Source organism: Drosophila gunungcola, unplaced genomic scaffold (assembly GCF_025200985.1).
Source record: "Drosophila gunungcola strain Sukarami unplaced genomic scaffold, Dgunungcola_SK_2 000001F, whole genome shotgun sequence".
NCBI classification, from domain to species: domain Eukaryota; kingdom Metazoa; phylum Arthropoda; class Insecta; order Diptera; family Drosophilidae; genus Drosophila; species Drosophila gunungcola.
Genome location: NW_026453197.1, coordinates 11,100,685 through 11,127,394, shown reverse-complemented (window position 1 = coordinate 11,127,394; position 26,710 = coordinate 11,100,685). Strand labels below are relative to the sequence as shown.

The following is a 26,710-nucleotide window of genomic DNA, read 5'->3' as shown; positions in this document are numbered from 1 at the left end:
CCCCTCTTTCAGTTAGTCACACACAACGGCGTAGCACGAGTGAAGTACGCTTGCAGTGATGTAAATTTAATTAAGTGCTTGGACGTCTACGATTTTTATTTGCAGCTGGGTGTGGAAGGTAACTTGGAAATATTTTCCAAACAAATGACGCAGGAACTGGCAAACTAAGCGCACAAATAATTTATCTATTTCACATTACTTGCAGGATTTTACTTTCACCTCTTACAAGTTCTTATTTGTAGTTCGAATATCAGTATTTATATTTCAAAAACCATAGTTTATTTTATAACTTAACATATTTAATATCAATTTACATATTATAAATAAATTTAATTCGATAAATACATCGTAAAATGATGAAACTCATCATTGCATTTAAAAAGGTTTCAAGTATTACATTTTTAAATCAATTGTTTTTTCAAACTTTATTTAGGCACAAATGTTTTTATGTCTGAATTATAGCACGTCATGCCTTCTCGAAATTATGTTTGTTAGTTTCTTACGTGCATCTAAGACTCGCAAAGAAAAATATCTTCTGCTCGACAAAGCCAAAAGCGATCTGCCTAGCTGCACCTTCTTTTTTGTGCTAAGCCCAGCGAATCCATTGCCCATATTTGTAACATGCTGCAGTTTGTTCAACATAATTTACCTGGCCGCCGTCCCAGAAGCTGTTGTTCATGTCGTTGTCGTTGAGCTGATAACTGGAGCAATAATCATGCAAAGCACAGTTAAATGAAGTCGCGCATGAAAAGCGACTGCATAGAAAAAAATATATATATAATAATGGAAGCAAAAATAAATAAATATGGTAGAGCGTTTGAGCGCAAAAAGAAAACAAAGTTAACAAGAGAAACGTAGTAATTGCCAGTCAGGCCAGATGAAAGAAAGAATTTCTTCGGAAATTATATTTTACAATTTCAGTGAAAATGGCCAAGAATTAAGAGTTTGGAGCTTGCCCCGTTTTAATCATCGGTTGCATGCAACACTGCCACCGCCGAGGAACCTGTTGCTTTTGCAGTTGCAGTTGCTGCACACACGAGTGAGCAGATGATCGAGACTCGCATATCCCAACCCCGAAACCCCATCCACTGGGTGGCTTTCTGGGTGTTGTCTTGTCATTATCTTGGTCGACGGCATTAATCAGACCCACCTTCTTTCCCTCTTCCTTCCCTCTACTTTATTTCATTCGAATAAACCTATTTAATTAGAATAGATTCTGATTCCTTTTCGCACTGTCTTTAACCTGAAACAAATTTAAACGTCGCAGCAAGTTAACGAGAATTTGATTTATTACCATTTTATAATTTGAAAACGCAAGGGAAGGAATCGACGGGATAGAAATTGTAATGAAATTCGTATTTTTATTTCGCACTGTCGCCGCCAGTCAACAATGTTCTATGAAGATTTATGGCAGCCAATTGACCCAAGTTTCGCCAAGGTGCTGGCCCAAGAAGCCGTCAATTGGCCGCGGAGGGAGTTGGCGGCAAATTGAAATTGAGTTTCCAACGGCAGAAGAAAGGCCTCGACAGACAGCGAACTGCGGCATTGAATAGGCGTTATTTGATGAATTGTTATTGCTAAAAGTTATTTGTTTATAATTCGCATATAAATAAAACCCGCAAATTTTTTTTTATACGCGAAACTGTCTGAAAAAAATTGACCAAAAATGTTTTTTATAAAAACAAGAAAAACTACTTTCCTAATAAGCTATACAGAAAATAAAATACTATTCTACAACAAAAATTTTAAAATGATATGTTTATTAGAATATAAAATGCTATTAAATTTTTAAAATAAAATAATAAAATAAAAAATATTATGCAATACTTCCATTATATCAAATCAGAAAAACAATATAAATTTTTTAAGCCCTTTTAAATATTTCTAATAAGACTAGTTACAATTTTCATAAAGGACAACATTTTAATATAGGGTATAATTACTACAAATTTGTAAGCTGTAGCTACAACACAAAAGCACAATTTCCTAATAGTCTAGTACACTTACAAATGTTCACTTGTTGAACAATCTTGACTGCAATCTAATTACGACTTGGCCAAGCTATCCCCTCTCACCCAAACCCAAACAAATCCCACCACGTCTCAACCTAAATTCAAAGCAAATTTGATTAATTTCACTTGAATTTCACTTGCTCGCCCAGCACGGCGGCATCTTTCAAAAACAAAAATCTTACGGAAAGGGATCACAGATGATCAGAGGCATCGACTCCCCAGAGCTTTTCGAGGGTAATTAGAGTAGAGCCGCTGGTAAGCGCCTTAGTATTGTTATTGTGGTGTTTTGTTGCTCCGGCTGCAGTTGCTGCACATTTTCACCGGGCAATTAAAGCGGCAATGAGTGCATAGAGGGGAGACTGCCAGCGACACTGAAAAAAAACTAGTGCCCCTCGATTTTTTTTGAGACCAGGAAAACAACAAACACTGACCCTTTCATCTTTTTTAAAATTTGAGAACTATGAGTATAAAAACAAAAATATATTTTATGTTTATTGTTAAAATAATGGTGTAATCCTAGGGTTCTATCCTCTTTAATTTTTTTTTTTTTAATTTTAGATCTCACCAAATTGTAAAATTAATATTCTTTGAATAAAAAAAAAAGGTATTTTTTTATCTTGATGTCCTTGTTTAACTTGAAAATCTTTATAAAAAAGTAAAATTTGTTCATTCTATTTTTTGTTGTTCGCCCTTAAAGGTCTTAGGGCATTAGATTTATATTTTTTTCCAGTGCAGCCAAGACCGAGCAGTAGACTTTCGTGCAGCACTGTAGCCGAGTTGGCTGACGCTGCACCCGCCCGCTTCTAACGAGCGAAAGTGTTGTAAAATATTTTGTTCGCCTTTTTGCTCCATCTCGCCGCGTCTCTGGCTGGTCCATGTTTATGCTTTAAGCACATATTTCTCTTGTGATTTTATTGTTTTTCCATTTCGATTTTTTAATTGCATTTTTAGTTGTTGCTCGATGTTTGTTGTTTGTTACTTGGGCTTGGTCGCGCTCCAATTTGTTGACAAACAATTTTTGTGCACGATGCGTCACAGTTGATTGAGTGACTCGCAGTTGGCTGGAAAAGGGGGGAAAAGCCGCTTTTGTGTTGCTATATTGTATTTAATTAATTTCAATTTCTTTCGTTCACTTTGAAGTGTGGAAATGTGCAGGCCAATGTAATCTGTGAAAACTTGTTGAAAATCGTTTTGTCCACCGTCTGTTGCAACAAAAATGCAATCACTAGAAAAACTAACCTACAATTACTTTCATTTTCACAATGGGAAAAGAGCAACACCGTTGCACGCGAAAATGCACATTGTCTTTGACAGAGCGATGCGATTTTCTTCGAAATGACATTACTAGGGTTTTTTTGCGAACTTTAAATAATTGCTTTATAATTATAGGTGATTTGGCAAAAAAAAAAGGCAGCTAATTGTATGAAGATTTGAAAGCAGAGTAATTTCAGCTCGGCAAATATGAAACTTCATAATTAGAATCAAATAAAAGTACATATAATTAGGTTTGTTAACTACAAAAATGTATATTATCACCATAAACTCAACCGAGCACATAAGGTATAAAATACAAGCTAGTCAAACTTTTTTAATACTCTATAATGCAAATCCCCTTTTCAAAGTTAAATTTAAAAAATTAGAATAGAAATCGCTAATTAGGCTGAAGTTATATATATTTTAATACCTTAAACAATAAAAGGCAAAGTATCGACCTACAAAATTAAAAAACAACAATAACAAAAGTGTTTATTTAAAAAAACAAAAATTGTATTTAAAAAAAAAAATACAAACAATAGGTTTTGGACTATTTTTAATTCAAAGGTAAGCCCAAGCTAAGTTCACGCTTGAAGTAAAAACATTGGCAGTAGTAATCGAAATCACTAGTGGCGTGCTATATCTCCAGTTAATCCATCACTTTGGCAGAGTTCTGTGACATTTGCCACTGTAGCTGGCTAAAAACACTTCGAGTTGCCAATTCACAACACGATCAGGCGCAAAGACCTCGGCTAACAACGGCCACAATGGCAATTTGTTGGCCCATTACAACAGCATTAAGGCTAAAAAAAGCAGTGGGGGGAAAATGGAATAAAATTGACAACCACCGAGCCCAGCTTGCAGCTCTTTTTTTTTTTAATAGACTGAAACCGAGGCGCGGCAACCTCTTAACGCCCCCTTTCCTCGAAAGGCCACTACGCACTGGCATGTGGCCAAACCAAAGCAAACCAAAGCAAAGCAAAGCAAAGCAAAGCAAAGCCAAAAGCCAAAAGCCACAGTCTCATTCGCTCTCACTCATATACGCATCGAAAATTGGGTGCGTTTATGCAAAAAAGTGACAAGTCGACGTGGCTGCGACCAGCCCCCTTTTCCCCGAAAACCTCCCCCTTTTCGCCGCCTCTGCGGAGTACACACAAAGTACATATATATATGCAAGTATATATCTGTAGGTGAAATCGCTTGGCGCACGCCTCAGGCATATTTTCATGCGCTTATTATAGCTGCGTTCGCCTTTTTGGACGCCGCCACCGCTGAAACGTTTCCAGTCGTCAGTCCGTCCATCTGTTCATCTGTCCCCCTGTGTCAATCTGTCCATATGTCCATCTGTCCAGTGCTGCATTTGAAACATGTTTAAAATTTATGATTAACACACGTGCATTCAAATTTTTTCTCTCATTGGTTTTTAATTCTAGGCAGCCATGCGGCATGCTAAAGATTTCTATTTGTTTATGTGAATAATTTTTATGTGCATATTGTGGATATTTATAGTTCTTAATGGTGGGGAAAAATTGTGGTGCCAAGGGGGCGAAAAATGGACGTGGGTTCATAGAACTTTCTGTGTAATACACGAGTAGCTCAAAAGCTAACCAGTTGCTGATAAGTTCCATCAAAAATTGTACTTCCTTGAAGCGGATGCCAGATTTTAATATTTTTTTAAATTTTAGAAAGCAGTTGTTTGTTGGAAATAAATATTTGTGTGGTAAAACAATGAAATTATTTAAATAGGAAACGTATAGGCATTCAACAAAATAAAAATTATAAGATTGTAGCCAATTTTTGGCTCTAGAATCGAAATGACTTTTAAGTAAGTTTAAGAAAGTTGTCAAAGAAAAATCAAATATAACACTTAATCAAACGAATTTAGTGACTGCCGAGTCACAGAACTAGGGAAATATCTGATCAAAAACTTATAAAGTGCCTTTGGCATAACTTGAATAATTAAGGCACAGGTAAAAATATCAGTTATATGTTCATTATCGACCATCGAAGATCTATAAAATTAGAATAATGTTTCCCCAAAAATCAGAGACCATAAAGTTTTTGATGGAAAACATGAGCATAACTTTGGGTGCAGTTTAGAGCCGTGGAATATGAATACTTATGAGTGCCTAAGCCTGGCAGGGTGTGGCCGTTTACGACTCCCCGACAAGTGTCGACAGAGTGGCTGGAAGTGTTGAGCCCGTGGCTAATCTACAAGCTCCGATCAGATGGTAATCCATGTTCCATGCATTCAAACAACGTTTTTCCATTCAACCGTTGACAGGCCAAAGTCAAAAGTTTTCCTTTCAGCCCAGGTTTTTTGTTTTTGCTTTTTTTTTGGTTTGTGTAGCAGCTAATTAAAGAGCACACTCATTGCCATCAAAGTCAAACTGTGGACGTCATCAACGTCGTCGCCGCCATCAAAATTTCACCCAACCAATCCGACGAATGTCCATCAAACATAAATTGTAACTTAGTCTTTTTGCCGATTTTTTTTTTCCCCCATCTGTTATGACAGTTTGCGGCCGTTACACTGTCAAAAGCAAATCGTCGAATGAAAACGAATGCAAATGTTGAAGTGCGGTGGCCAGGGGGTAAAAACACTCTCCCCAGCGGAATATTCATGGGGGACTGGCCACAATTCCAATTTTGATTAAATTATAGCAAAATGCGATTTCGGTTTTTCGTTTTTACTCGAGGGGGCCGCGCATTTTTTGGCGTATGTCAGCCAGCGAAAATTCAACAGCAGCGACTGCTACTCCACAAAGAAGCCAAAGGCATTCCGAAACAGCGGCTACTGCTACTTACACTTCTTCAGTTTACACTACTCCACTGCCACTTGACTCCTACTCGACGATCTGGCGGAAATACAGTGGGCTACACCTTATTATTCTGAGCTTAAAGTACATTTTCCAAGAAAAAGTGTTTTTAAAAAAGTGATACTTTTAAGTATTTTCAACTTCTGTTGTAAAAATTTTTAGTAAATTTAATATAATGTGAAACTATACATTTATGTATTTAAGCAAGAATAAATATTTATTTTGATTTTGCAAACGAATTTAAAGGAAATTTGGGGAATCTTCAAAAAAGTATTAAACCATTAAAATATGATATTATGTTTAAGGTTATAATTTACATTATTTCTTGCTAAAGAATATGTTGTATTTATTAAATGGTCGAAAACAATAAAAGCTATTTTTCCCTAAAATCATATTCTATTCACTGTATTTCAGTGGCGAATATTTCTGCCACCTCATTCAGTCAACGAGTCCGTCATTCATTTATTTGGCACGTATTTGTTCGTGGTGAGGGGTTTCACTGTAAGTGGGGACGAAATACAGTGGCTTGGCCAGCAACGCATTCATCATTTAATCGAAAATTCATATTCCTGTGGTGTTCTGTGGTGTTTTGATTGCCGTTTGCCATTTTCTGTCGTGTGAAATTTCGCCTGACACTTGCCTTTTTTTTTGGTTTTGGACATGGTCTTGTGAAATGGTCGTCGGGTCTACCAATCGAGCTTGTATTTTCTCTTTTTTGTATAAGTTTGTTGTTTGCATACACTTTTTGTGATCTGTTTCAGTTGGCCATGATGCTTTTGGCACGCCAACGACAAAAACGTCAAGAACCAATTTCAAAGTCAAAGCTACGTTTCATCAATCAATGCCAAGAGCCTGACTGAGAAGGAAATGCAGCCGAAAAGCAATTAGAATTATTAAAATCAAATCAAGTAATCAAAGTCAGCACTCAGCTGCCAAGTCCATTAGTATATCTGAGACAAGGTCAAGCTTTTGGATCTCGAAGCCAAACAAAAGTAATGAGTAAACACTTGGGTCTTAAAAAGTTAGGAAAGGGTAAAATTATTTAATGAAATGTGTATCTTAGAAATCTTACATTTTCCATTTGTTTGATAATAATTGACTTTTTTTTTTAAATATGAGTCAATGGAAGCATTCTAATAGAAATATTTAAAACAAGAGTATTACTTACAATGAACTGTTTGTTAGTTATTTATTTTAAACATTTTCTTACAGGATTTATCTTAAAGTTTGGTATTGGCAGTAAATTACTGTAATATTGGGTTATATTTTATTTTTTTAGAGCTTATCCCTCTCATAATTACCATTTGTATTTACATGTTTTTCACGTCAATTAAGATAAGCGTAAAGTCAACGATCTTGAAGACCCGGGCATTCCAATGACCTTACCCCAGCACAGGCCCAAAAAGAGTTTCCCTTCAATTTGTGGTTTGTTACTTTGAACTTGACGTCTGCAAGAGTTGACTTGGAGTTGTTCTGCTCGTTGTTTTCTTGTAGTTTTTTGTTGTGGTTGGCACGCGATTAAGTCGTAATTTGTAAAACGTTTTAAAGTGATACTTTCCGACTTGATGAGGTTGTTTGGGTCAAGTTGATGACGGACCGATGGATAAAACAATTATCTAACACTTGAGCTGGAGTTTATTTCTCTTTGGTTTGTTTGTTGCGACTGTAAATGCTAGAGTAAATATTTGTATTTACAGCTAAATAAAGAAAATTAGCTTTAAGTTGTAAATGTTTGTTGTAAATCGAATGGTAAACTACCATATAAAGTTAAAACTTAAATGGTTAGAATGGAGAGAAAGTTTATTAGTTTCCCACCCTTAGGTTTTCCAAGTTTATGACAAGATAAAATTGTACAAATTTTGCCAACTTGACCCATGGGTGGTACGGCCCCTCCAAAAATTTCCACATACTCATACATCATTTTGATTTTTCCATTTTCCTCGTCTCCCTGCCCACCCAATTGTAATTGGTTGCATTTGGTGTTTTTTCCCCCGGCTTTTGTAACACTCCCAAAGCAATCAATTGTCCTATTAAGTTGGCTTTTTGTCTACCTCTCTGGATGCCTGCCCTTTTGCCACTTGTTTCGCAATCGAAAATGAGTTGTTCGAGTCGAAATTACACTGGCAACAGCAACAGCAACAGCAACACACGTGTTGTCCGCTGGCCGTTGCACTTTATCGATGGACTCTGATGGGAAGGAGTGGGTTTGGGTTGCTGCCTCATGCCCAAAATGTTGTAAAAGTGAAAATCATAAACTGCTAATTGTATTCAAATGCAACTTGCATTCGGCTTATGTAAGAAATAAAAAGATACATGTCCAACAGGAGATTTGGGTAAATGGCAAAAGTTGAAGCTATAAGGGAGTGAAGTGGGAGGGGACAACCCAGAGGGCAAAATGCATTGGGATTATAAAGGCGATTTTCCAACAGCAATGGGGCGAAAGAAAAAAGTTTCAATTAAATACGCAAATCAAATGAGTCTTTACGGCCTAGACTTTTACTTTGCCTTTCGGTTTCGGTTTTTAAGTCCTCAAGAGCATAATTTAATTTGTTTTACAGCTTTACGTTTATCGATTTCTTGTGCAATTTTATGGCGGCTTTCAATTTGTTTTAGCCGCTTCCTTAGCATCCGTGACTCAGCAGCAGCCACATCGCGAAATCTGTTTGCCTGCAAGTGGTAAAAACTCGTCATCGAATCAAATCTTGAGAAGTCTCTTGAGGCCATCCTACCCAGCAAAGTGATATCCTGCTGTGTTCTGTTTATTATATGATTTATCTGCATACTACTCTGGGACTTGTTGTTGTTGTTGTTGTTGTTGTTGTTGTTGTTACTGCTGATGTTGTGCGAAGATGCACTTCACTTTAAGTTAAAAAGAGAGTGGGTCAAGTGCAGTCAAAAGTGAAATTAATATTTGCTCGCCCTTGCTAAACGCAGATTCGATTGGGGCACACCAAGTTTAAGCTGGCTTAGGTGCAAAAACCTCATAAACAAAGAAATTTTAAAATGTAATAAAGTTGGACCTTAAGATATTACTCTAATTCATTAAAAAACATGTTTTATGATGGATGCATACTAATTTAATGTTATTTAATTAAGATTTATTATCTAAGTATATTTATTATAATTAAGTTTTAGGTGTTGTGATGTATAAATGTTAATGAAAGTAGTTCTCTATTATAGGGTGTATCAGATTAGTGGTTGTATATTTGACTCATTTTTTGATCTACCAACTGGTGCGGTTTTTATTGGCGGTATTAATGTTGCTTCAGTGATTCATAATTGAATTCTGTTTTGCTACTTTTATGTGTTTTAGTGTATTATTTTTTATTTGCTGTTGTGTTTTGTGCTTATTTATTCGATGTCTGACCAGCAGGTGCACACATTTGGTGCTAGTAGAAAACCCACGTGATGCATTCGTTCCATAGAAGACTTTGCTCACACTCTCGAATCTCAACTGGGCGTCGAAATTGCGTGTTTGGTCTGCATCTGGACTTTTTCGATTTGTTTGCATCGCGCACAGCTAAATAAAAAAGAATTAATTGAAAATAAAATTCATTAAAAATGCTACATTGACAAATAAATCATTGTTCGCTTGGCTGTCATGTCAAATAAATCATAAGACACGACAAAACTGAGCGAGCAAATGGGAAACTCGGAAAATGAAAAACTCCTCGCGCCACGATTTTTTTTTTGTTTTTTTTTTTTTTGACTTTGCGTGCCGAGTTGCGTTGATGAAGAGTTAACGGTAAATTATGTTGTCGCACTCACCCAAAAAAGAAAACCAACCAATATAATGCAAAATATAGAAAAAAACGTAACGTTTTTCCTTCTGCTTTCCCGAAAAACGAGCTAACGAAAGGTATTATATCAAAAGGAAAACGAGCAAAAAACGGCACAAAAATAAAACAACTCGAATAGATAAGTTTGGCGACCGCAACAAGTATACGCAATGTTGGTCGGCCTGCCTGCACAACGCTTTCCCTTCCCTCTCGGCAGCTCATGTCACGGCTGTGACGCTTTTCCCCTCCCCAATTTTCAATTTTCCTTTTTCCATGTTAATGAAACGCGATTTCCTAGCAGCCTGTTGCCGCTGACGTCTGTTGTTGCAACTACTGCAGTTGCTGGTTGTTATTATTCACGCGCTTAGAGTCAATTATCAAAACCGACAAAAAAAAGTCAGCGGATAGCGGGAAATTTTGGTGGGAAAAGTCATCGAACCAGGCATGCTCTAAAGGGTATTATTTACGAATTTTTGGGTTTCCTTTTTCAAAAGGAATCTCAGTATGTTCCTGACTTATATTAGGTGGTTTAAATATTTTTATGGATGATTTTGTTTTAATTTTTTAATAGCGTTTACTTCTCACCTGTAAAAAACAGATACTATAAATTGTAAAAAAATAACAAAATAATTTGGTCTTAATTTATTTAAAATAAAAATTTTTAAAATACATATAGTTATTATTTTTTTATTCATTATAGAGCTTTCATCCTAACGCTACAAGTTTAAAAATTATATAACTTAGTCACAAGGTGTTACAAAAATTAATTCTTTTTTAAAAAAGTTTTTTAAATTTTGAAAGAACACAATATCTTTTTTTTATCGCTTACAAAAAAAGGTAAGCAATGTAAACTTTTCATTTCTTTTGTATTCCCTGTTTATTGTTTTAAAAAATTATATAACATGGCTTATCGTTTCATATGTAAGCAAAACAATTTTCAAAGTTGATACATTTTATTTAAATAAGTTAAAACCCTTGCTTAAATTTAATGTACATTTTTGCTGCATGAGAGACGTAATACTACCTTCATAAAAGTGCAGGAAAACCAACTGGAAGTCGAGGCTAGCAGCAGCAGACACAGACACTCGCACACTCTGGAGCGGACTTAGCGAAAAATTTCACTTTCACAAAAAGGTCTATGGACGTTCGGTGCCGCTCCTCCCCCCTTTTCCCATTCCGTATCTTTCAGCCCCTTTCTACCCCTCCGCCTCCTCCTCCCCCGAGTCCACACCCTGGAATTGGCGTGAGTCCGCGAATCGCTGCCAAATTGGTACCAGTACCAGCCAAAGACTGTCAGACGTCGATTTGCGGCATTTTTCGTTGGCTTTTCTTGATTGTTGTTTTTGTTGCTGCCGATTGAAAATTGTTCGCAGGTGGTTTCCGTCGGTTAAGTCGAGTCAAAATGCTTCGGCTGGGGCCTTGGATCGGTTTCGTTATAGGTTTAGTTGGCTTTGGTCAATTATGGGGTCTTTTTGACGCCCAAAAACATAGTTGCATGCAAAAACATTTGCTGATTTTCAAACGCAAACATGCTCCATATAGGAAGTTGAGATAGTTTTTTGTTTATTAGCACTGAATGTGGGTTTTAATGCTATTATTCCTTTAATTGTTTCAATTTCGAATAGTGTTAAATTTTATAGTTCATTATAAACAACTTTAGAAATTCTATTCTTACATTATTTATGAAAACCTGGAAAATTTCGGTGACAAATATTTTATTTCCTCAGAGGAGCGATGGAAATCTCTTTTCTACTACCACTTTTCCGGAAAAATGTCATAAAATGTCTAGCAATAATGCATCCATAAATTTTTCAAATATCTATTTATAATTCCATCCCATTTCATTTTTCATAACTTATCTTTCGGTTAAGTCTAGACTTACTGCTTGATTACAAATTAAATGGCAAGTTCAACATAAATCAATGTCTATTTATGGGAAATGTTTAAAATTGTATGGGGCCCTCAATGAAAACAAATATAAAATACAAAGCTTAATTTGCTTCTGTGAGGCTGTTTCCAAAATAGGTAGAAAAAAAAATTTTATGTACTTTTGCCCCCTTTTTATGCTTTAAAAGTAATACATAAATCATTTATTAATAGCCATATCCCGAAGCGTTAAGTGGTTAAAACTATAAACTAGTCTTTTCTTTTTTGCCGCCTTTTCTTGAATATCCGTCGAATGACTACAAAAGTATTTAAGAAATAACACTTACTTTTTAATATACAATTTTATTTAAAGCTATAGTAAAAAAAAAAGCTAATTCCAATTTGAAACCTGGTTATTTGACTTACCTAAATTATTAAATGGCTATGTAAAATGGGGACAAATTTTTAAACCGTTCAACTTTAGGAGATCTTTTTCAAAATTGCCAAAAAAATTTCTTTCGCTCGTTTTTTCGGAGGAAATTAGCATAGAAAAAAGTGAAAGTGTTTGCAGCTGCAGTGAATTTAATATGTAGCAGCACCAACAACCGAACCAGACATCATGTGCAGCATTTAGACCTCGCCCTCTTCTCTCTAAATTACCCATGAATCGAGCCTCACTTGCCTGTCAAAAGGGCGCAAAGTGTGGATAATTTTTTTTTTTTGATTTTTTAAAGCTCTTTTTACTTTGGGAAAATGCCTACGAAGCGGCATGGAAAGTGCCAGCCCACGCCGCAGATTATGAAAAACTCTGGAACTACAGCGGGGGGTGGGGAGAGGAATTGACGGCTCAGATTGCCTCAAGTTCAGTGCTTTGATTTTCAATTCAGTTCACGATTTGCATGGCTAGACGAGATACTTATTAACCCAAACCCAAGTGCTCCGACAAGAAGCGTGATCCAAGTTTTTGGTCACACACCCCGAGGGCGGGATCGGTTGCACTTGTTGTTGCTGCTGCCCCATGTTGCATGTTGGCTAAGTCCGCTGGACTAATTGCAATTGAGTCAGTTAATGATACATGAAATTTAATGTTTGGGAAACATTTGCCAGACAAGTCTGAATTTCAAAATAGCCAAGGGCGTAGCTTTAATAAATGTTTTTGTAATGTCGCAGCTCCCCATTCAACTATAAAAAATAAACATTTTTGTAGTATCTGTTTTATACAATTACTTTTTGTTTTTTCGCAAAACGTTTCTATTAGGAAAGACCAAGATTTCTTTAAGTAAAATAAATTAAATAAATAAATAAATTTGGGAATGGTCTTTTAATCGTTCTGCTAAAATTTAAACTGGTGTTTTCAATACTAAACAAAAACCCAAATGAAGTCATTTTTCTGCACTTTAATGATTATTTCATCTCTTGGGCAATTTGAAAGGCGCAGAATTTTAACGACCCCCTGGAAAAAGACTAGACACTTAGTAAGGACTTTGGAAATATTTAGGAAAATAGGTTTTTCTTCTTCATTGTTTGTCTTCCACATTACTTTGAATTCGTTTTGAGTGCCAGGGCGAAGGTGTGATGAAGGAGGGGGTTGAGGGGGCGTTAAAAGGGGACAACTCAACTCGTGACTCGATTGACATTTGAATGAGAGTGGAAAATGTGCAAAACGAGCGGCGGTGGCTACCAAAAAATACAAAAAAAAACAACACACTCGCACACAAAGTGTGTCCCCCTTCCCCGACGAAATCAATATGCGGTAATGCATTTTTCAGTTATGCAGGTATTACAACAACAACAACAACAACAACAACGAGAAACACAACAATGGTCCCAAAAAGAAGCCATTATCATGCAATGTTTGGGTGCAAGGCAGCTGCCAATGCAATCGAAACATTTTCGGCAATTGCACAAGAGCCAGCCGAATTCGAATTCGAATTCAAATCAATTTCAAAATCAACTAATTACCATTAAATTAAATGCCAGTCTCCCTGGTAGCTTAAATGGTCAACGAACTCACTGTTTGTAAGTGAAACATATTTTTGTATTCCAAATAAAATATTTATATTAATTTCGATGTTGAGCCTTAATAATTTCAATACTTAAGTTATAAAAATTTTAATGTTTGTGATATCTTGAGTAATTTAAAGTATGTTGAAGCAATGTATGTATTCTTAAACACCATAACACACCAGTACATAAATGCAATGAAATTGGGAATTAAGGTCGCTTCTTCATTTCCCCATTATTACAAACTCTTTATTCTCGCCTTTTTGTTTTTTCTTCCGAGGGCAGCGCCACACATTAGTCTTTCCGCTTTCGAGGCTCTAAAACCGCCAACCTTTTTCCTTTATTACGTAGAGCCCCAACATATAGGCGGTAGTCAAAATATTTGATCGAGGGCCGACTCCTTTTTCTCCGAGCCCTTTACCCCTCAGCTGCCAGCCCCTCCAGTGTCAGAACCCACGACAAGCGCAATTAATTATTTTTTGAGCTACACGTTAAGAAAACATTTCCTTAAATTCGGTTTCGTTTGGTCTTAATTTGGAATTTCATTTTGTTTGTTTAAATTGCGCTGTAAAAATTAAAGACTTCTGAAATATTAATATTTTAATAGGAAGAAATAAGACTAGGATCAACCGCGTAGTGCATTTTTTTAACGGTTTTGAGACCTTCACCATTATGTATAAAATCATGAATATTTTTTCAAAAACCAATAATTTTTAAACCTTATTACGAAGGTATATTAATTTTTTTCCCAATTGTGTGCTTTTGGGACTAAAAAAATTGTAAATATTTAATATCAAATTCTGTCTACTTATATTTAGAAACTGAATACAAAGTCGCCTTAAATATACCAAAAATTTATACTCGGACTATACGCATTAGATAGTGTCTTTTGCGCAGTGTACTCTCATTTGTTTTTATTTTACCTTTGATTTCTTGCATGAAAAGGGTTTATCTCTATCTTTATCGCCCTCTCCCTCTATCTCTGCCTCTCTCTACCTATCTCTCTCACACCCTTAATGGTTCTGCATCGCACTTGAAAATTTGTTGACCGAGGCTGTTAATGAAGCGTGCAGTTAATTGTTATTGTTATTGGTGCCGCTCTGCTTTTGTTGTTGCTTTGGCCTTTTCTAAGGGGAATCTGTAAACAAATTGTTTGTGAAATGAAATGATGGCCGGCTTTGATTTTTCCACCAGCATAACTCATTTTTCCAGTTCGAGAGTCAAAAAACTCATCAATTACAATGTCAGAACCTTGGCAACATTTATTTGGCTGACTTTGTTTGCAACATGTTGCTATTGGAAAAAATATATATTAGGTTCCAGTAATTTGTTTGTCTATTAATTTATTTCCAAAAATTATGGTCAATTATGGTTATCTATTTGTTAGCTTGGAAATTTAATTGCATAAATATTTGGAAATCCATACAATACATACAATTCCATACAGTTTGTACTAACAAACTTGTTATTTCTTCAATTTTTATTTTAATATGGACTGCCTTAATGCAGGATTTATATGATTTTAATTTCGGAACGATCCAATATATTCTTTATCTTTTGACCAAAACTATGGTTAAATGTTACTTAAATATGCAATTTTTAAAAAAGATTTTTTGATTTATTTTAGGTTTAAAATAAAAACAAAAATTCATCACATTTTATTTGTTGAGCAGCACCAGATCGCTTGCAACATTTAATGCTGTTGCTTGGCAACATGGAGCAACAAGTGCACATCAATTAGCAACATAAAACTAAAGAGAGAGCTCTGTAAACGATTGAACCGGTTAACATTCAAGAGTAATTAGTTGAAGTAAATATTAAGAAGTTTAATCAGATAAAGACAGTTAACTTCGTAAAGTTGATAACAAAATTTGTTTATATTATAAAACAATAGATTTGCTATGTTAATAAGGGTAAATATTATTTTTTTTATAATTCTAGTATTGAATTGGCAATATGTTGTTAAATACAAATAACAGGATAGTATTAAATAAATGAGCCGCATTAAAATTTGGCTAAATTATGTCATTTATTAATTCCAGTAATATTTTGATGTACTATTTTTCTAGGACCAAGATTTAACAACGGTAATTTTCGCATCGCTCAACGTTGTTTTAACAGAGGGTGCTGCTGTAATGTTATCAAGAATCGGTTAACATTTTCAAACAGCAGAGAGCTTGTGCAGAGAGAGAGCGATAGACTGACAGAAAAAAAGAGCAATATACACAATACATAAAAGATACTATAGTTTTAGCCAGATGTTTGTAACGCAATCAAATCTTAACAACACGAACATTATTAAATTTATTATTAAGACGTGGTCAGGAGTACGTATGAGTAGTAACATTTAAAGACCATGTTATAAGAGATTTATGATTTTATATGCAGATATTAATTATGCCAACGCAGAGCAAAATAAATTGCATCGAAATTGTGGGATCGTTAAATGTTGTTACGAATAATAATAAGAAAACTTTTACTCACAACTAACATCTCTGAAGGCAAAATATGTTTGTTGATGGGTATTAAGCAGTCGACTTCGTGGAGATGTGAATCCGGCGTTTCTCGTTTTCTCGCACTTCTTGGCCTTAACGGTGCGGCGCTCTTGCTAGCCTCTCTTTCGTGCTGCTGTTAGGAAAACGACGATTTAACATTTCTGTTAGGAGAACGACGACTGAGGCTCTTTTTTCGCTCAAAGTCAAATTCACTGTTTCGCCGTTCGGACGTGCCCGTTGCCGGTTGGAATTGCTTGCACGTACGGTTCGCTTGAAAAGAGAGCGCTTTCGTTAAGCGCGAGAACAAAAATAAATACCGGGTCGACGAAAATACTACTAAGATAACAAGAATAATACGAGAAATACGAGAAAAAACAAAACAAAGGACGGCGGTGGAGGAGAAAAGCAGCAAAAGCCCAAAACTTCTGTGTTTTTGTGGCTTTCGCGGCCGTGTGTCTGTGTATGTGGCGGTGTTTTTTGTGCGTAATTGTGTGCGTGTGTGCCAAAGCCAAGAATCAAAGTGCAAAGCGAAATTGAATAATTTCCCCATCCCTCTCTCGCTCTCTTTCTCACTGAATGTGTAACCAAAATACCCGCAAAATAAGAAAAGAATCTGAAGCTGATAAAGGCTCCGAAGTGAGGTAAACAAAGGCTGGCTTTGGAGGCCAAAACAACAACAAGCCAATGTCTCGGCTTACGTAACACCGCATCCTTGCGAATCGAAACAAAAACACATCGAATCGATTGAGAAAAAAAAAATAGCTCCGCTGCCATGCAATTTCTGGGAGTAGTTTGAAAGTACCTACATTTCCGCACTCTCTCTCTCTCTTTTTCTCTCTCCCCTTTAACTCCCCACCTTTTTTTTTGTTAATTAAAAAAAGCAGCGAAAATGTCAACTGCGACAATAACAACAACGGTGGCTGCCGCCCCCTCAAAGTCGGCACCACCCACACCAACAACAACAACAAACGCACGCACCGCCGACTGTCGCAAATTCACGCCGAACATTTTCAACAAGAGCAAGTGCAGCCACTGTTTTCGGCAGCGGGAGGAGCACTCGGCCGCCGCCTTGGAATGCAATAGGGTAAGTTCAAAATTTAAGGTTAAACACTACAGAGTTAAATGTGGTTTCTGTTATCGGAGGTGTTTTGACGAGACAGATTTACCAAAGTCATGCATCATAATAATACCAAAATGTTATTATGGATAGGCAGTGTTTAATTTAAAATTAAGAGTTTACTATTTTGTTTTTTGTTTTTAACAAAATTTAGCTCTGTGTTCTTTTTTACGAATGTGCACTGTACCTTGAAGTCTGGAGAAGTCAAAAAAAACTTGGACATAGATTTATTTTCGATAAATCTTTATTTAGTTTTCAACTCTGTGCGGGCTTTACTTTATTATTCTTTTGTTCAAAAATGTGTGATTCGATTTGTTCTTGCTCTGGAATTTTGGTTGTTGCAGTTGTGGACAGTTGTGTATAATTTATTGGGAATTTATAGGGGGGGATTAACTAAGCCGTCCCTTCTTAAATTAAATTTGAATTTTAAAAAGATGCAACTACAAATGTATTTATAGTGAACAAACAGTTTTAAAATTCAGAATTTTTATGTTAAACATTCATGAACCTGATCGTTCTTAACATTCATTTTAATTTAAACACTTTTAATTAAAATAGCTTAATCTAACCAGTAAAAGCTGTCAAAGCTGACACATTTTAGTTGGATTCAACCAACTTTTTATGGGAAAAAACAAATGTTTTGACCAAGATTAATTCATCAACTTGATCTAAAGCCTCATTCGCATTCGCCCACGGGCAAAATCATTTTCTAATCTTAAAACTTTCGTTCAATCAAGTTACAAAAAAGACCAGAAGACAACCAACATTTTAAAAACAAACAACATTTCGGCGCGACAAAGGAAAACTCTCGCTTTCTCGTTTCTTTGGAATTTTGGATAGAATTCGGGAAAGAAAATAACGATACGGAAAAAAATGCCACTGAAAACTAATTAAAATAACAAAAACTAATCAAAGCATAGAAAACATAAAAACCCACCAAGTCTGTAGGAGACGGAGAGTAGCCGGAGGAAAAAGTGAAAATCGTTTATTATGTTTACCCGGGCCGGGCTTGGGTCACAAAAAATTTACGACAATACAACGCCCCAAACTAAAACACCGTGCCGGAGTCGAAGTCAGAGCTGAAAGGCACACCGGCTTTTTTATATGCCCATGATAAGTTTTGGAATTTGTATTTAATAAACATAAAATCGTCGTCGTAAAACATCGAAAAAAACTAAGCGCGGTCTTGGCTTTTTGAAAACTAAAACCAGAAGAGTAGTTTACCTTTGGGAAAGTTTCGGATTTCGTTGCGAACTATGCAAATGAAGGTGGTAGAAGAACAGCGGGAAAGATATGTCAACTGCTTCTAAACACTTGTCGAAAGATAAAGATTCAAGATTAAACATCATTTGGACATACAATATCTTATCTTAATTCTTCTGGAGATTAAGCACATGAAAAGGATGAAAGAGTTGAGATACAGACTTTTAACTCGTTGATTTTCAAAGCATAAAAAGAGATTTAAATAAATTAAAAATGGTACGAAAATGTTCCCAAAATCTTGAATCTTGATATGCTACTTTTGCTTTGACCTGCTCCCTGCAATTTTTGGTGTCTGCCCTGTCAGATCATTTATTAATATTCTTTAATTTGTTGTGCTCATTTCGTTAGGATGTATTTTTAAGCAGCTGACCCTAATAAATTCTGATCAGTTGTTGCTTGTATGGCTGTTCTAGTTCCCAATTCTGTAGACAGGGAATTTTGTGCAGTTTGCGTCTGTGTTTTATGGGTCGACAAATGTTTTATTATTGTGCCTAGTTATTATTCTGATCACTTAAATTGACGGCCCACAAGTGCCGGGCATTTTGAGAAGCCTGCAAAAATTAATTATGCGATTGCCAAAAGCAATTTCTGGCTCGCCTCTTGTCTGTTTGCCAAATTGGAATAGGGGTTTCTTTAATTGATCACCCAAAATTTCTAGCGCAGCTTGGCCTCAGGCAGAAATTGGTTTTTAGTGGGCTAAGTGAGCGTAGAAATCAAAATTTTTGTTTTCCAAAAGCTTCAAATGTGTTCGTGAGCCCCTGCTCTCCCCCTGAGAGCACACTTCAACTGCGTGACTGATCTTAAGAAACAGAGCCAGAATGACCTCCATGAAATTAGCACAAAACGATCACACACAGACCTACTCCATTGTATTGTTAACCATTTATTGAGGAAGTCACAGGCCCGAAAACAACGAGAACTCATAGAGAAACACTTTTTGAAAGACCCGAGGCCATCAGCACTTGACAGCCGTGAAAAATGTCGCCCTCAGGGGAATCGAGAATGGAGAGTGCGGATTGCAGGGGGTATGCAAATGATCCATAAACTGGAGAACTAGTTGATCGATTTGTTGGCTTAGCTGTTCCTGGCAGCATTTCCTAATTTATAAATAACTCGAGTTACAATATTGAATTACCCGCGTTGAGCGGAGCGTTGGAGTCAAGTGTTCACAAAGAAGAAAATAAATAAACTTTACTATTTGAGTGTGAAAGTCATTTGAGTCAATATCCAGTGGGTAGAACAACTGTGCCAACAAGTCAATGGAGACGGCGGGCATTGGGAAGTGGAAGTGGCAGAGGAAGTGGAGCAGGGCAGGGGTGAGTCGCCATAAGTAGGCAGATCTAAGGTTAAACACCCTAACTACGAAACTATTCAACTGTTTCCTACCATGCCAAACAATGTGGGTTTATTTTGAAATTGATTTAGGAAGCAGTAAAATTTTTTGATGTTTGATATTAGTTAAAAGTTGCAAATCTTTAGATATAAGTTCCAACTTATTAAAAAGTTTTTTTTGATATTAATAAATATTTAAAACATTTTAATTAACTAATCTTTTAAGTAAGCTTTAGTAAGACATTTTAAATCTCTGGATCTAATTAAGTTTGAAATCAAAAGATTTTTGAAGATTTATTTTCTCATTAAGACCCATAAAATGTTTTGTGTTTTAGGTTACAGCGTAAATTTTGTTGGTGTACCTACTTTTTCAGTTGCTAGTTCGAAACAAGCAAGAGGCAATCTTAGAAACTATTTTTAAAACAGTGGGACTTCGTTACGGTTGTCATTAAAGAACCCCTCCGGCCGTAGACATTTTAAAGTCAAATCTGGGCACTGGGAACCGTGCACTTCGGCGCTGTGCTCCGCACTCCTTCAGTTTGCTCCACATTTGGCTCCCCTTCGGCCGATGCAGTTGCTCCGCAGCTAATATGTATATGTATGTAAAAATAGAACTCAACTCTTGGCTTCCGCTCGTCGAGCGGCAATTAGAAGGCGTCGGCAGCAGTCAGCCCCAGTCGCAGCCCCTCAAGACCCCTCCAGCGGTCCCCTTTTGCGGTTACTCAACCGACAGACCTCACAGGCTTAGTCCCCGTCCACCCTCCTTCTGCTCGACAGCCGTTCTAAATTTAGCAACACTTTTGCTTTTGTTTCTCGCTCTGCAGAGAGTGTCCATGTTTGCCTGTCTTCTGCTTCGGTTTTGACTAGTGCATAAATGCTGGGCCATAATTGTTGCATTGTCTGTCGCCGATCCGAAGGCTAATGAAGCCGGCAAAAGCGTCCCTAACACGGCTCTCGGATTACCTGGCCATGGGATCGGACGGTTTGGCGGCATGGGATGGCAAAGGATGGGATGGGATGGGATGGCATGGTAGGACCACCTATCGTTAGGGGATCCCTTTGTAGTTGGCGGTGCGACAGGAAAATGCGCTAAAACAAAGGCCAAGACAACGCGACGAGGTGCAAAACGGATGTCAGAATGCATTGTCAAGTCAATGGAGCGGAACATTTCAGTTATCGGTTGCCATCCACTTCAAAACCCATTATTATCGAAAAGATGAAGCTCGTGTTTTTTTCGGGGGGCTGTGCCATGTTGACAGGTCAGGTCAAAGGCTTGCAGCGTTTCGGGTTCTAATGCCCCAAAAAGGCAAAAGCCAGCCCAATACTCAGGGAAAATCTCATCTTGCAACTATTTTTGTTTCGCTTTTTGCCCGGGCGCGTGACTGGGCACCCCACCAAGACTAAGGCTAAAACTAAAACCTAGACTTGGGACCCCACCAAGAGGTCTGGCCCATAGGCAGTAATTGTGGACTTTTTGCTGTTTTCGGCGGTCGTCTATTTGTCTGGCAAAACAATTGGCTTGGGACACCGTGGGCCAGGTTTCTAGAAAACTGAAAATCAAACTCCAAGTATTATCGAAGACATAAAACCATTTTTAAAGGTAATCATGAATGAAACATATATTATGCTATATGCTTGGCATCTTCTTTAATATAAATTTTGCTCTGGCATACTAAATAATATTTTTATTAATTTTTGTATTGTTTCCGATGTGGTGACTCTAAAATGTATTGTTTAAATCGTTTTATGATGGAAAACGTTAAAAATTAATCAAACTCTTTGCTTATGATCAATAAAAGTACCAAAGTATGTTCACTGTTGGGAATCGGGTGTCATTTCGGGCTGTGTGCCCCCGTTGAGCATTTGTCTATGATTCTCCCTTTTTTCGCTGTATTACCCTCTCCGTTTCACTGTTTGTACAAGTCGGCTGGGCATCGGTGTCCTAGGTGCCTGCCTATCCCACCAAAAAGATCTCAATTGGTCCCCGGGGTGTTATTGAGCTATTGGCAGCAGCATGCTATGAGAGACGGAGACTCCCATGCCATCCTATATGCCATTCCGTCCAGGTCTCCAGTGGAGTCGCCATAGACCTCATTCTCTCGGTCTCTCGGTCTCTCGGTCTCTTGGTCTCTTGGTCTCTCGTGTTCCCCTTTGGCCCTTTGAGGCCTCTGTCCTGGGTTCGTTCTCAGTTTCTGCCAGTGTGCCTGGTGCCTAGTGCCTGGTGCCTGTGTTGTTTTTCAGAGAAGTATACACATAATAAATATTACTTTTGCACACCCATCCTGAACACCATCACCCCCTCCCTCCTCCCACCCCCCATTCCGCACCTGTGGCATACCTTCGTGTATCCTCGTTGCCAGTCTTAACATACTTCCCCCTTTTCTCCACGACGACGTGCTCAAGTGGCCAACAACGTTGATTGATTGTTTGGCTTAGAAATTGTTCTCAGTTCTTGGGGGACCCGTTCCATGTGAAGTGGGTGTGTTGCTGAAATTTGCATTTTTCTAGGTTAATTAGATGTGTATGGGCTCTACAGCGCAGTCAAGTGCATTGAACCCGTCCACTCACCTGTGTCATCCCCGATAGCTTTTGGGGTCATCTCTCGTACTGCTATCTAAATCTATATCTGGCTAGTTGCATTGTTAAACATCAAGGTAACACTTCAAAGCGATAAGGCCAAGGCAAACAATTGTGCAAGTGTGAAAACAAAGGAACTAGCTAAAGACCCGATAAATAAAGCAACAAAGACGTATCTACTAGATACACTCGAACTGCAGCAGACAGTGTGCAAGATACTGTTTAGTTGAGCGTTCTTAGCACCATCAAGCCAGATAAGAGAAGTTAACTCTTCGGCTTCGGAGTGGAAACCCTGGCTCCTGGTTGCTTATTCCAAATGTATTCGGTCTTATCTGACGGATAGGTTATCTATCATGTTCCGTTTTGTTGCAAAAGGCTGTTGCTAGATATTGCAAAAGATTTTCCACATAAATGTATTTCAAAGCTTTGAGCTAATTGTTATCGCCATTTTCCAACTTGTCTACTTTAGGTTGGGAAAATGAAAATGTAATTATGGAATTTATTCGGAGCTTATATGTAAAACCAAATATTACAACACAATTTTCTTACATTTAACGTTTTAATTAATTAGTCTTATGGCACAACAAAAGAATATATAATACATTTTTTATATTATATCTTCTTAGAACATGAATCGATTTGAAGGCTTTTTTTTTGGTACGGCAACTAAGTTTTTTGTAAGGAGTAAAATAGAGAATCTAAAGATCGTTAAGAATTATTCCATCCTGACGGTTGGGCTTATCTATCTAACTTTGTTGCTGCTATTTGTACTTCGTTGTCTGTCTTCCGTTGCCCGTCTGTGGCTGCAATTAGCAGGAGGCATCGTCTGAATATTCTTCAGCCATTCTGCACTTTGGCTCTCAATTCCGCGCCGTATTTCTTTTTTGCATGGGGCCGGGCCGTGTCACAATTATCAGCACGAACTTCTCTTTCTCAGTCGCTCAAAAACATGAGCAAAGGTAAGCCAAGACAATGCCCAGAAAGTTGGCTGCTTCCCCAATCTCTGGCGCTCTTTCTGCTTTGTTCAGCTATGGGGGCCAACAAATGGGCCCACCAACCTTATCGCGATACACAGCCAACAAATCATCAATCATTCCAGCAGCAGCAGCAGCATCTACAGCAGCGGCAAAACCAAATCGACTTCTTAACGCCAACAGCTTCATCTCTGCAGCTGCCCAGATTCAGCTTCGTCTCTAGCCCTGGCTATTAGATTTCCTCATAAAAACCAGCTGAAGTCGGCAAAAGTCTGAAACTAAGATCTGGAAGCGAGCCCCATCGGCGGATTTAGTTGAGGGTCCCCCTTCACATCCAACTTGAGCTCAAGAGTTTAGTTTATAAACTCCCGGCGACATCTTCCGTTGCGGCGGCATTTTATTTGTTTTTTTTGTTGTATTTGTCTACCTATTCTATATCTGCGCTATGCCTTAATTAAGTCGGCTTTTCAGGCCGCGCAAACAGTGGGATAAGATAAGGGCGAAAAGCTCTGATATCATATTTCAGCGATATTCGAAAGTTCTCAAGTAGATTTTTAGACGATCGGCGAATACATCACGTACTGATATTTATTTAGAGCAAATATTTAAATCGATGGAACTATTAAATTAGTAGACTCAAAGCTTTTTACGAGAAGAAGTTTTAAGTGTTTAATAATTGCTCAAAGTTTTCTTATAAATGTAAGGAAAATAAATGATTGTGCTAAATAATTGTATGATTTTTAATAAGTAAACTGTATACCTTATTGAATTTATTCAAAATATTTTTGTTCACATGTTCACGCAATAAGTTAAGGATATATCTTATTTAGAATATTTTTTGATTCATTTCCCTAAATTTGACTTGAGCTAAATTCATTTCCAACCACTGTGCCAAGACGCAAACACACAATCTATTGCCGGGGCCCTGCTTCCTTCTGCTGTTCAAATTGAAAGCTAATTCTGTTCAGTAGCCGCGGCAGTTCCAAGTCATCCATCCACCCAACCCTAAGAAAACAGCCCGTGCAGGGCCCCCACTGCTCCGCCATTCACTTGTTGCCTCGCTGCAACGATTTTGCCACTTCATACATCAGCCATCATCAGCCAGAAGATGAACAGCTAGAGCCACAGCCCGAAGCAGATGCACTGCCTCCATCCATTGTTCCCTTCGCCTGCCGTCCCATGTGACATTTTGCTGCATAATTGAATTCTTATTCTCCTGCCGAGCTCACTCAATCAAGACACAATGCCAAGCCACAGCCACAGCCACAGCCAAAGCCAAAGCCAAAGCCAGCTCCGGCAAGTTGCAGCCCAAGTTCCAGTTCAAATGCCGCGCTGCGAAATCTTCTGAGTTATGGCATCTTTACACCTGCCCCTGGGCACGGTCCTCCGCTTTGAAAGAGATAGAGTTGGAATGGGACTGAGTCTCCGGGATGGGGTAACACCCGGCAAACACCATTAGATTGCCAGCGATAAAGACGGAGGCCGTGGAAGATCCAGGGGATCTTGCGCCTTGGCATTCTCCTGAAATAATGACGTGTTGAGAAGGGCATCTTGATTTCAAATTAGTTTATAATTATGATTTTGCCACGACTGCAACCTGTATTTTGCCATTCCACTCTTTCTCTTCCTCGACCATTGAAATTGCTGTTTAATTGGAAAGTAATTTGCACGATATCGGAAGCTTACCGAGCAGAGCTCGGTAGAAATCGTTAGACTTAGACCCGTCGCGGTCCAACTGCATGCCATAATTCCCCATTTCCACACCTCCTCGCCACCGCGATCATTGTGAAAATTGCCTGGCCAAATATTTATTGGTGCGCATATTTTGGCACCGAAACAGGCACAAATACTACCATTTGGAAAAAAAAATATTCGCCTCTCGGGCATTTGCAATTAACTATCAAATGCTAATTTCCTGTATAATACTGGAAAAAAACGTATTAAAACGAAATAAATAACTATTTATGTATGCGTTAGTCAGGTTTTTTGAGGGTTACTGAATGTGAAAAATGCCTGTTCTTCATGAATAAACATAAGACAGATCTTATAAATCAAAAAATCACCTGTCAAAATGTGTACAAACAGCTAGCAGCCATGAGCTAGAAGATTTTTATTGCGACTAAGGATTTGATTAATGATATGTTATTGTGAAATTATAATATAGGAGCTCTATGGAAGAATCTTATTTCCGCTGATGTTTAAATAGTAAGCATTCCATTAAAATGCATGTCTTTCCACATATGCAAACAATTTTATTTACACAACAACAACCAATTTTTGAATCAAACAAAAGCAAAACGAAAATATTTTAAAGAATTGTAAAATCACGTTAAATTTTTTTAAATAACAAGATAATTTTGCCAAGGAAAGACCCAATAATGATTGATTTTCAGATTAATTCTAAGATGCTTATGCATATCAATAAAATCTATTGTTAGCATCTGCCATTTCACCTTTGCAACTTTAATGATTATGATCATCGTCGATGCTTTCATACATTTTCTTTGAATTTTCTAGGCGAAAATTTGCCTTGCCAATTTGTTGTTATTTCTGTTGATCGCCGTACTTCCTCGCGCTTAGCTCGTTTTTTAAGATTCTTCGGGTTTTGGGGCCGCGGCAAATGGCGATATGTAAATTTTTTCTCTCTCAGTCTGCCTGGCTGGGCTTGAATCTGTGTTTTTTTCTTTCGTGTGGTGTGCGGTCAAGGTGATCGAGCCGCGTCGAGTTGAAGTCGAGTCAAGTCGAAATTCAATAGGAATCCACGGGCAGGTGGGGAAACGAACCGGGCGCGGCCTATAAAGCTGAGGAGCTTTAACACTTCCAGGTAGAAGTTTCAATTTTATGCTCTCCTCAGCTTGTTTGTTGTTGCCTCGCGTCTAGATAAATCATCTAAAATACATTCCATTTATTTGGCAGTTTAGAATTTGGCTGTTCTCTGGTGATTTTGGTTTTTGCTGGTTTTTTCGTGGGTTTCTTGGAAGCGTCGTTTCGGAAACAATGGATGTTTGGAAGATCTTTTGGTCTGATCTCAGACATACCCAGTGCGCGGCAACGACAGTCCCAAAATCCAAAAAAAAAGATTGATCCACAAACGGAGGGAGTATCTTCATATAGGGGAACCTGTGCAAAAATAATAAGCCCAAGAAATTGGCAATTACAGACCCAAAAATAGACAAAATGAACAAGACTCCGGCACCGTCGTCGCCGACGATAAAGGC

At 37.6% G+C, this 26,710-nt stretch overlaps 1 protein-coding gene across 5 annotated transcripts in view; it reads left to right on the top strand.

Moving 5' to 3' along the window:
* Positions 1–26,710, top strand: part of LOC128263009 (protein outspread) — a 121,651-nt gene that overhangs the window by 20,626 nt on the left and 74,315 nt on the right. For 3 of the 5 annotated variants that reach the window (XM_052997640.1, XM_052997638.1, XM_052997643.1), the window contains exon 1: positions 16,435–17,313. The exons of 1 other annotated variant lie outside the window; for it this stretch is intronic. In XM_052997640.1, coding sequence (XP_052853600.1) covers positions 17,119–17,313 — 195 coding nt within the window. In that variant the 5' untranslated portion in view covers positions 16,435–17,118. Of the gene's footprint in view, positions 1–16,434; positions 17,314–26,710 lie in introns of those variants that run through there. One more of the 5 variants, XM_052997639.1, reaches the window with a different exon arrangement.